General features: G+C 39.7%; 1 protein-coding gene across 10 annotated transcripts in view; it reads right to left on the bottom strand.

Moving 5' to 3' along the window:
- Positions 1-12,189, bottom strand: part of EIF2AK4 (eukaryotic translation initiation factor 2 alpha kinase 4) — a 100,885-nt gene that overhangs the window by 58,071 nt on the left and 30,625 nt on the right. For all 10 annotated transcript variants that reach the window (XR_004965712.1, XR_004965713.1, XM_036296970.1 and 7 more), the window contains 4 exons: positions 7,863-8,020; positions 6,379-6,914; positions 2,673-2,779; positions 1,900-2,057 (listed from right to left, as the gene is read on the bottom strand). Coding sequence is in view for 8 of the 10 variants with exons in the window: in XM_036296970.1 (XP_036152863.1) it covers positions 1,900-2,057; positions 2,673-2,779; positions 6,379-6,914; positions 7,863-8,020 (959 nt within the window). In the remaining 2 variants the exon portion in view is untranslated. The remainder of the gene's footprint in view (positions 1-1,899; positions 2,058-2,672; positions 2,780-6,378; positions 6,915-7,862; positions 8,021-12,189) is intronic.

Raw genomic sequence — 12,189 nt, 5'->3', positions numbered from 1 at the left:
ATGTTTTAGTTATATAAGCTTACTAATAATTTTTAAGTACTAATAAAGAAACTAGAGGCCTGATGCACGAAATTTGTGCACTTGGCGGGGGGGCGGGCGGGGAGGCTCAGCCAGGCCTGCACCTTCTCTCAGTCCGGAAGCCCTCAGGAGATGTTTGACTGACGGCTTAAGCGGTGGGACATCCTTAGCATTGCCACAGAAGTGGGAGAGGCTCCCGCCACCACCGTTGCACTCACCAGCTGTGAGCCCTGCTTCTGGCTGAGTGGTGCTCCCCCTGTGGGAGTGCACTGACCACCAGGGGGCAGCTCCTGCATTGAGCATCTGCCCCTTGGTGGTCAGTGCATGTCATAGCAACTGGTCATTCCACTGGATGATTTGCATATTAGCCTTTTATTATATAGGATGAAGTTTTGTATTTTTGTTGGTTGTTTTTTTTAAAAATATTTTTATTGATTTTTACAGAGAGGCAGGGAGAGGGATAAAGAGTTAGAAACATTGATGAGAGAGAAACATCAATCAGCTGCCTCCTGCATTCCCCCTACTAGGGATGGAGCCCGCAACCAAGGTACATGCCTTTGACCAGAATTGACCTGAGACCCTTCAGTCTGTGGCTCAACATTATCCACCAAGCCAAGCCCATTAGGAATGTTTGTTTTTTTAAATATATTTTATTGATTTCAGAGAGGAAGAGAGAGAGAGAGAGAGAGAATATCATTGAATGGTTGCCTCCTGCACACCCCACACTGGGGATCAAGCCCACAACCCAGGCATGTGCCCTGACCAGGAATCAAACCATGACCTCCTGGTTCATAGGTCGATGCTCAACCACTAAGCCACTATGGCTGGGCTGATGTTTAGCATTCAAAAATCTAAAATATAAAGAAGTTAAAGGACTTCTTCAAAAACTACAGCTTGTGCTAGAGGGATAATATATACTTTAATCATTCACTCTTCTTAAAGCTAAGTATGATGACCTTGTCAGCATATCTGTCCGCAGTATATCTATTTAATCACCTAAATGTAATGTCTCTAATTTCAAGAAGAAAGTTGAAAATTTCCCATACTATAACATCCTTTTGGAAAATTGGCTTAAGATGGTCTTTCTGTCCCTGATAACCACAAAAAACAAATTCAATTACTATTTTTTTTTTTTTTTTGGTGTAAAAGGCCTTCCACCGTAATACTAGTAATGTTTCCTAATAACAGTGCAGAATCCTAAATAGACATTTGCCCTACTTTCTATGTGTAAGATGATATATATCTTATATGGATTTAATAATACTATATTAATCTGGGTCTCCTAAATTAAAAAAAAAAATACTTACATTACATAAAAACAGCTGAAATCTCTCCCAATGGACAGATAATAATAAAAGTCACCCACATAGACTGGACCAAAGAAGGGAAGACCTAACTATAGCATACCTTAATAACGTATCACTAATTTTCCATCTCAGTAAGAGCTGGAAAATAAAAGCCATCAAGACCATCTGGGGCCATTTCCCAGTTGGAATTCCATCTTAGTTCTAACCTCGCAGCCCTTTTATCTACAGCAACCCTGAAAGCAAGTGGGAGAAAAAGAGAATAATTTTCTTTCTAAACCAAAGCACACAATAATGTTCTTCACGTAAAGGTCTTGACTCCACTTGGGCAGTTACAATCATGTGGTTTTCACATTAATAACATTGCATCAACCCAGGGAAGAAGAATGATGTGTTCTTAATGTGTCCAGTGTAACTTTAAATAAAGCCTTTAACTCCATGAAGGTGAAGATAATCATAGTTTCAAATGGTAGAATTCACCTCCCTCTTCGCTCTCAGAATAGAAGTCAAGTCTATAAGTGCAGAAATGGAACAGAGCAGGAGCTCTAAAAGGGACTGGGACCACCCTGTATCACACCTTGATGACAGCTCCAAAAGCTCCTTTGCCGAGAAGCTGTAATTCTTCAAACTCATTGAAATAGCGGGAAAACTGCCTCTGTGTCTCACTGAAGAATGCAGCACCAGGTAGCTGGTTGCTAGGAATAACAGTCTCAATGTAATCTTGTCTTCCAAAATCTGAGATAAAACAAAAGGCAAGAGGCAAATGAGGCATGAGAAATACAGGAAGAGCGCAATATACAACAACGATTCAAGCGTTGGCAGAAGGGGCCCCAACCAGTAGTTTGAAAAAGTACCTCTTACTTGGAAGACTGTTTAATACTTTCCTCATCTTGTCCTCTTTAAAGTAGGTAGAAATATATAATTAGGCCAAGTTTACAGGTGTAGGTAACTTAGAGAGTAAAGAAATGACTAGACGACAGAGCCAGAACCCAAACCCAGGTCTCCTAATCCATCCCAATCTCTACTGAGATCCCTTAATATACTACTTAAGTAGCAGCAGGGAAATCCAGTTACATGGTAATAAGGGCGACATGACAAGAAGAGATAACAAACACTGAAAGAGGCTACACCAATGGTCATTGCATCAGTAGAGACTGGAAAAGCCAGGATGGCAAAAACAGTTCCAGGCACACAGGACACATTAAATGAATGGATTTATGTATATAGCTCAGCATAAAACAGATAAAACAAATCATCCATGTAGTAGTCCCTTCCAGTTTTAGGTTTATATATACTTTCAAAGTAATTTATATCAAGCAGGGTATAAAAAAAGAATGGTAAAGGACTCACCTTCAGGACTTTGTTCCAGTAAAGACTTTTTTGGCTGAGGATTTATAAAGCTATGTTTCAACAGCTGCTGAGGACTCCATCTTTCCTTGTCATCCAGGCAAACACATCTCAGTGGGAGGGGAGAAAGAATCTCAGCAACACAAAATAAATGCTAAACTAGTTAATCTAAGGCATTTATCTATGGGTTTATCTTTTAAAGATACACATTAGCGAATTCATGTTATTTATGAACTCAGAGGAATTTAAATTAATAAACATTCCTGTAGGATTTACATGCTAAGGGCCAGGCTGGGTACAAACGGGGAATCAAAAAAAGTATACAACAGCCAACCAGATGGGAAATGATATTTGCAAACAGTAGCTCTGACAAAGGTTTAATTTCCAAAATATATAAAGAACTCATAAAACTCAACAACAAACAAACAAACAATCCAATCAAAAGGTGGGCAGAGGACCTGAAAATACACCTCTCCCAAGAAGACACAGGAACAGCCAATAGATATATGAAAAGATGTTCAACCTCACTGGAAATTAGGGAAATGCAAATCAAAACTACAATGAGATGGCCATTATCAACAAGATAAGCAATAATAAGTATTGGAGAGGTTGTGGGAAAAAAGGAACTCTCATTCACTGCTGATAGGAATGTAGACTGGTAGAACCACTATGGAAAGCAGTCTGGTGATTCCTCAAAAAATTAAGAATAGAGCTACCATACAACCCAGCAGTCCCACTCCTGGGTATATACCTGAAAACCTGGAAATCATGTATTCACAAAGATATATGCACCCTTATGTTCACTGCGGCATTATTCATGGTGCACAAGACATGGAAACAACCAAAGTGTCCTGCGGTAGAGGACTGGATAAAGAGGATGTGGTACACAGACACAATGGAATACTACTCAGCCCCGAGAAAGGAGGGAATAGCACCATTTGCAACAACATGGATGGGCCTTGAGAACATGATGCTAAGTGAAATAAGTCAGTCAGAAAAGGCTAAGAACCATATGATTTCATTCATATGTGGGATATAAAACTGAAACTCATGAACACAAACAGCATGTGGTGGTTGCCAGAGGGAAGGGAGTGGAGGGGAAGGGGGTCCTAACACAAGGTGACAGGAGAAGATCTGACTTTGGGTGGTGGGCACACGGTGCAATCTTGTAACATAGAAACCCACACCTGAAATCTACATGTTCATGTTGACCAATGTCACCCCAATAATTTAATTTTTAAAAAGTGTACAGTAGTCCTCCCTTAGCCATGGTTTCAGTTACCTACAGTTAACTGTGGTCTGAAAAATATTAAATGGAAAACTCCAGAAATGAACAATTCTTCAATTTTAAATTGCATACCATTCTGAGCAGCATGATGAAATCTTTCACTGTTCCTCTCTGTGGATCATCCCTTCAGCCAGCATATACATTATCTGCCTGTTGTCACTTAGTATTTATCTTGGTTATCAGATTGACTGTGCTTATGTTCAAGTAACACTTACTTTACTTTATAATAGCCCCCAAGCACAAGAGTATTCTAATGCTATGTCACGATGCCTATATTATCCACCTCACTCCATCTCTTCATGTAAGCATTGTATCATCTCACATCATCACAAGAAGTACATACAGTACAATAAGATATTTTTGAGAGAGACCACATTCACATAACATTTATTACAGTACTAGAGGCCTGGTGCACAAAATTCGTGCACTGGGAAGGGGGTGTCCCTCAGCCCAGCCTACATCCTCTCCAATCTGGGACCCCTAGGGGGATGTCCAACTGCCAGTTTAGGCCCAATCCCTGTGGTGACAGCAACTATCATAAATGGTAATATTTTATTTTTTATATCACAACACTAAAAAGTAAAGCACTCTTAATTTAATACATTGAAAGGGGGAAAAAAAGATGGTAATAAAAGCATTTGGATAAGATACTATATTTCTCCCTAATTTAGGATTAATTTTTAATTCTGTCAGCAAAACATGAATACCTTCTCCTTGCAGATACTATGAAAACATTACTGATAATGAAAAAAGTCTTTGACAACCATCCAAACAAAACATATAGTTATGTTTTGTGGATACTGATTTTTTAAAATGGTATCATCCTCACATATTATTCTTCAATTTGCTCTTATCTTTTGACCACGTAAAATATACTTTAAGGAGAGAACACAGCATAAGAATCAAAGTTGGCCCATTTTCACAACTGTATGTATATCATGTCTACTTCTATTTTATGGCACATAGGAGCTATCTTGTTTAAAGATAAGTGCAGTTGCCCAGCTGGTGTGGCTTAGTGGTTGAGCATCAACCTATGAACCAGGAGATTACAGTTCAATTACTGGTCAGGGCACATGCCTGGGTTGTGGGCTTGATCCCCAATAGGGGGTGTGCAGGAGGCAGCCGATCAATGATTCTCTCTCTTCATTGATGCTTCTCTCTCTCTCTCCCTCTCCCTTCCTCTCTGAAATCAATAAAAATATATTTTAAAAAATAAAGATAAGTGCAGCTACTTTACTTTGTAATAGGTATTCCATTAGTGACAGGAAATAACAACATGGATTAGGTCAGACAGATGGCAGTTGGGATAGATGGAAATAGAAGAAGAAATGTTAAGGGTAAAAGAAAAGAAATGAAATGTAGGGGTTGAATGAAATGAATTAAAATGAATGGCTGGGAAGAAGAAATAAGGTGAGAAATAAGACAGATTGTTAGAGAAGAAACCCAGTCCAGATCAACTTGCTGGAAAGGGAGACTAGAGGAGTATCTAGAAAAACCCAAACTTAAGAGACCTTATTTCTCACTTAATAGAGCAACAGAGAACGTAGGTCTGGCTTGGACTGAGAGCAGAGGCAGGGCTAACCAGAAAGCACTGAGTGAAAAGACCTGCACAAAGACTAGGCCAGAGGAAAACCTCTCAGGAAGGATTCTCTTAAAGCAGATAAAACTTGGCTCTGCAATTAAATGTGCACCTGTACGTCACAGATGTCGAAAATCTTCTGGCTAGAACAAGGAAGTCATTTGCACTCTAGGGCTTGGCTGAATGAGACATTGCTAATGAAGAAGAATGGTTAAGAAGAATAAGATGTGCTCAGTTGGTTGGGCATTGTCCTGTGCACACAAAGACTGCCAGTTCGATTCCAGTTAGGGCACATACTCAGATTATGGGCTCAATCCCCAGTAGGGGGCGTGCAGGAGGCAGCTGATTTCCCTCTGACACTGATATTTCTCTCTCTCCCCTTCTCTCTTCTTCTCTTTAAAATTCTTAGAAAAAAAAAAAAAAAAAAGAACAAGGGGCAGAATTACTACTCTCCTAAAGATGTTTTCTAAATAGGAGGCCCTGCCTTTGATCCCTTAGGAACCAGAAGCAAAGGTAGACAGACAGGCGCTTCCATTTGTATTACCTGGGGCATATCCACCGTAGCCATCCTTCCAGACTTCCTAGAGCAGGCAGTCCCCAAAAAGCAGTTTAAAAATCAATTATTAAGCCTAAGTGAATTTAGGAAAATGTGGGAGTTAAGGGAATCATAAACATAAGAAAACAGAACATATGTGGCTGGAAAAGAATTGAGAAAACAAAGAATAAACTCTAATTCTGTTGCTCACTTTTCAGCTTATACACATCACTTAGATGTTTAGCATTTAAGCACAATAAAAGCACAGCAGTGAAGTGCAATTAGAGAGAATCTCAATGATACTCACTTCTTTAGAAAATCCTGAAAGTCAGCAGGTAAGTCACGAGGGATGGTCACAGGGTACTCTCCACATTCTTGTCCTTGGCTGAGAGAGAGCAGCAAAAGGCCAAGGTGCCAAACATCCCCTTTCTTCCCCGTTTTATAAGGCAGAGCACTGTCACTAAAACGAACCCGAGTTTGCTCAAACACATCCTCCTTGCAAATGTCTGCGAGGCGCTTAGAAATGCTGTAGTCTGTAATCTTGATAGTGCCCTCTGCGTCCACCAAGACACTCGAGGTACCCAGAACCTTGTGCACCACGGAATTGCTGTGCAAATAATCAAGGCCCGACAAGAGCTGAGCTGCGTACTTGCGAAGCAGAGGCACAGGGATGGGGCCTGTGTGGCTCAGGTGTGCAGCAAGGGAGACCCCATTGAAGTGCTCCACCAAAATGTGCACCACGATGGAGTCGTCTTGCTCTCGGAGATTCATTGCGAAGTAGCGTACTACATTGGGATGGCTCAATTTTACCAGTGAGTTGAATTCTGTTTCTGCCCCTTGGATCTGATAAGGAAAAAAAGGGTAATATTGGGTTGATCTGCAGTATCTGGTGTTTTACTTCAAAAGTGAAATATTTAATAGAAAACATACTTTGAAAGGATAAGAGAAGGAATATGCCCTAAACTGACCCTCCCCTAAACCATATGGTCAACCTATTAGTTCATAAAGTGGAAAAAATTTAGTTAATTCTCAACTTCTTTGATCTCAAAACCTAGTATATAAATACTATAGAATTAGTGAGCAGCTTTTAAAATTTCTTTTGCAATAGGATACCAGAAAAAGGGAACATTAATTTCAAAATAATTAATTTCAAAAAAAACCCTTTCTGATTATAAAGATTAACTGCCAACATTTTAATAAGTACTAATACAAAATAAAAACCCCATAAATAACAACAACAACAACAAATTATCTATGTGATTACCACTGAAAGACAACTGTTATGATTTTGGTATTTATTTCCAGAATTTCTTCTATCGGAAATACACATGCCTTCTAAACACAAGACTTTAACCTACAGCTTTGTTACCTTTTTATTATGTAACACTGCAATATGTAATATTAAATGTTCTTAAGCTCAGTGTTATAAATTACTCTAAACTTCTCAAGTCCCCTAGAATTCAGTTTTTAAGCAATATTTCAAAAGATTGCAAAAAGCATGCCTTTGTAGCACTATTGAGAGATGGCTATTAATGCCACAATAGAGGCTGAGAAAGGAGGTTAAGAAAGCAGCTGCAAAAGTTTGGGTCACGCTGTGAAAGTTCGGAAAGAGGAAGCAAGAAGCTGAGAAAACTGGTAGAGAAGGTGCTGGTCCCCCTCCATCCCTCTGGTTAAACTGATCTCACATCATTCTGATCACCTTTACGAGCCAATCAAATGCACAGCTATTTTGTCATCTCCTAAAGCTCGAAATTAGGTCCTTTGCTCAGTGAGCCCTCTCAGATGGCCTACCTGCTTTTTGCACTTATCGATCTTCTCTTTTTCTTGATTGGTAAGGAAAGGACCGATTTTTTTCTGCCACTGAAGGACCCACTCATACAACAAGACGAAGCTGCCCGTGGCTGTTTCCAAAGCATTGTAGACTACTTTTCCAAGCTGTTCATCACAGGCTGCACATTAAGAGAAAAATGTAATTAACACTCACTGGTACATTTTCTGTGGGGATAAAAAAAATATATACATGGCATTGATTTGCCAGTGGATGCCATGTGCTACTTAAGAAAAAATATGATTTCATATAATGCATGCTCTTTTGTAACTAAGTTTTAATATTTATCAATGTACTTTGAGCCCCAAAATACTAATTACTATAAAGGGACAAAAATCGACAGTGAGATCTTAGTATCTGATGAGTGTTCTCCTAGTAACCAGGATTCACAATGTTACTTTCATAACCAGATCACCTCTGATAACACCTCTCAGCGCGATAGTGAACAAAGCTAAATACCAACTAATGTGACAGAAGGAATTTGGAAATAGAAACACTCCACCAGATTACTTCATCAATGTACATCAGTGTGCACAGTGTAAACAAGTTTTAGTAATCTGGAAATCTGAAAACAATGATTTTTCTAAACACAAAATCTGAATGCATTCAGTAAATACATACTAGCTAAAAGTTTTGAGGGAAGGAACCAGAAATGACAGTTTAGATTTGAAGCTAGAAAGATATACATTTATTTAGTGATAGGCATATGGTTTTCACTTGTACCTGGAGTGCTCAATTTCTGTAACACCAAAATTTTTCTTATAAAAACGTATATTTTCATTAAATTTTGTAATTAAAGTATGTTGGCATGTGACATTGTATTCATTTCAGATATACAGCATGGTGATCTTGATATTTGTATACTTTGTGATGTGATAACCATGACACATCTGTAACCATCTGCCACTGTGCAAAGGCATTATAATATCAGTGGCTCTATTCCCTTTGCTGTATATAAAAATCTATATTTTCATTAAAGACTATTATTGAAAATTGCAAAAAAATTAAAAATGACAAAAAACATGACCCACAATACCACCATTTTTTGTTTTAAATATATTTTTATTGACTTCAGAGAGGAAGGGGGAGGGAAAGAGATAGAAACATCAATGATAATTGATCGGCTGCCTCCTTCATGCTCCCTACTGAGGATTGAGCCTGTAACCCAGGCATGTGTCCTGACCAGTAATTGAACTGCGACCTCCTGTTCATAGGTTGATGCTCAACCACTGAGCCACGCTAGCCTGGCACTATTCTGTTTTATTTCTCTTCTAGTTCCCTCTATCATTCCCCGCTCCCTAATTTATGAAATCATAGCATATATAGCAGGGGTTTTTTTACCCTTGACATTTTGGAGCAGGTAATCCCTGTTGAAGGATTATCTTGTGCACTGGAAGATGTTGGTTAGCAGCATCCCTAACCTCTACCCAGCAGATGCCAATAGCACCTCCACCCTAGTCTTAACACATTGCATACCGCATAGAAATCTCTAAGACATACGCTAGGAACCGCATGTTTTTGGGCAAACTGCACGTTATTTAAATCATCATAATGCACTTTAGGTGTTGTTTTTCAATAATTATAACATTTTTATTTACAAAAAACAATTAAACAATTAAAGTTCCTAGTACTTTTGAACTGTATGGTACTGCGTAAAACATTTTCCTCTATAAAGAGGGACCAAACAAAATTTACATAAGTATCTAGATTCGCTCCTTTTTCCATGGGCGTGAAAAACGAGAACACTCATGAGCGGTCCTTAACAGATGGCACGTGAAACACGAGAAAACTCCTGAGCGGTACGAAATGTGTTAACCATCAAAAATGTCTCCAGACATCACCAAATGCTCCCCAGGGGGCAATGTCAATCCCAATTGAGAACCACTGATATATAGTATTCTGCCTGTTTCTCCTATTATATAAATAACTAGAGGCCCGGTGCACAAATTCGTGCACGGGTGGGGTCCCTTGGCCTGGCCAGTGATCGGGGCCAATTGGGGCCGTCTCGCCCAGTCTGAGGGGAGGGACCGGGGAGGTTGGCTGGCAGCGGGAGGTTGGCTGTGGGAGTGCACTGACCACCAGGGGGCAGCTCCTGGGTTGAGCATCTGGCCCCTGGTTTTCAGTGAGCATCACAGCAACCAGTCATAACGGTCGCTTGGGCTTTTATATATATAGATACTTTCCTGTGATGTTGCACTGTTTTCAAAATGAAAAACTTTTTCAAAGAAATGCAGCGGGCCCTTGACTTACGAGTGTCCCGACTAACGAGTTTTTCGAGATACGAGCCATCTCTCTGCCGATTTTTTGCTTTGAGTTGCGAGCTAAAATTCGGGTTATGAGCCAGCTTCAGATACCCCACCGCTAGTTGGCGCAGCAAACGTCACAGTGAATGCTACAGCATCAGCCCAGCATCACGTGTCTCACTCGTTCACTTTTTGATTTGACAGACGAGTAATTTGAGTTACGAGCTCCGTCACGGAACGAATTAAACTCATAAGTCAAGGCCCCACTGTAATGTGTTTTTTTTCCATTTAAAAACTGAAAAGTGAAGAAACCTGCATATGTAGGACATAGAGGCCTTAGCAAAAATACTTTGAGAAATATGGCTGAACTAGCTCACCTAAACTTTTTATCTGAGAAGCAGTTTTCACTTCACAGAAATGCTGACAATTTAAAAAGGTTTAATTAAAATGATCTGTTATGCTAGTCATAAACAAATCCTGACATTCTTAGGCTAAGCAGAAGAAACCCTGATGTCAACCAAAGGAAGCAACCTGTGCAATGTGGGATCTAAGTAGTACACACACACTAGAGACACAGATATCATATATTGATGGGATAAATTATGATGTTATTTACATAAAGCTTAACTACATGTGTGCATTACACAGTACAATGCCTTAAATATTCCTCTTCCCAACTGGGGCTAGATAGGTATTTCACAATTGCTGGGTCTTTTTTGTTTTACTACTTTTATTGTTGCCTCTCCCTGTCACTTTTGCATGATGGGGATAATAAAGGACAAAAGAACACACTGAAATGAAGCTGAAGGAAAATATGTCACAGAAAGAACTCAAACTGAGTCTATTATATGCTAACAATGATCATCATTTATGCAGACAGTTTCTATTGTGCTTTATCCATAAGGAAGTTCTAATGGCTTTAAACAAAAACAAAATATTAATTAGTTGATCTTTTATAAAAATATTTCACAGAAAATTAGAACATACTTTAAAAACTAGACCCATTGTGAGAAAACAAAATAATTTATGCAATTGTTTTATAAAAAGCTTTCAGATTGCAAATGTCTTCTGATGAAGGTATAAACTGATTCACCTTTTGTATACCTTCTAATGAAGGTATACATAAGGTGAATATGTGTAATAACTATTAATGAGAATAGGAAACCAAGTTAAGGTAATAAGTAGTTAGATTGATTTGTCTTCCCAATCTCCCAGATTATTAAAAGTAGTGAGTTTTATGTTGCCAATTCATGAGTCTGAAATGCCGGAAGTCAAGGACAGTCTCAAGACCAAAGTTAATCATCTCTACCAAGGTCCTGAACCTGTCCAATGGCCATTTTGAACAGGGCAGGCTCTGTGTATGAAAAGAATTCTGTCCAGCCCAGCCAAGGTCAAGTGTCCATTTCACAGACCATTCAGATACTTGGTCTCTTCTCCTCCCACCTGCTGCCTGCTTCCTGGCAGCTCCCCTGCTTATTTGTAGCTCCTTAAAGAGGAAGGGAAAAGACACCAAAAAAAGCAAATTCAATTTAGGTAATTTGGCTACCATATTCATGGAATTAAACATTAAACTTAGGCATGCTCTCCCTGGGGCTGGGGTGGGGTGGGGTAGGGTGGGAGGGCACACCCACACCCACACCCACTTCTTCTTCCCAGGCACCTTACATTTGCCTTTCTGCTAAGCTCTTAGGGCCCTTCTTCTGCCTCTGTAACTTGTTTCCTGCACTTATGCAGCACAGCTGGCTCACTTCTACTACCTCTGTAACTTTCTAAATAAACTTTATCTTATAATTTGGAAAAAAAATTGTCAAATTAATTCTATACAAGTGATTCCTACGCCACTTAGTGGTTATATCAGTACTAGAGGCCGGTGTATAGATTCGTACTCCGCTGGGGTCCCTCGCCTGGCCTGTGCCCCCTTGCAATCCGGGACCCCTCAGGGGATGTCGGACTGCCAGTTTGGGCTGATCCCAGCACTGAAGCGGAAGGCGGCTGGGCACTGCACCACTCCCACTCATCCTGGCCTGCTGAGCCTGCTGCTGCAGCT

The sequence above is a fragment of the Myotis myotis genome, unplaced genomic scaffold (assembly GCF_014108235.1).
Source record: "Myotis myotis isolate mMyoMyo1 unplaced genomic scaffold, mMyoMyo1.p scaffold_m19_p_1, whole genome shotgun sequence".
NCBI classification, from domain to species: domain Eukaryota; kingdom Metazoa; phylum Chordata; class Mammalia; order Chiroptera; family Vespertilionidae; genus Myotis; species Myotis myotis.
The sequence above is the reverse complement of the archived record's forward strand: the minus strand, read 5'-3'. Positions and strand labels throughout refer to the sequence as shown.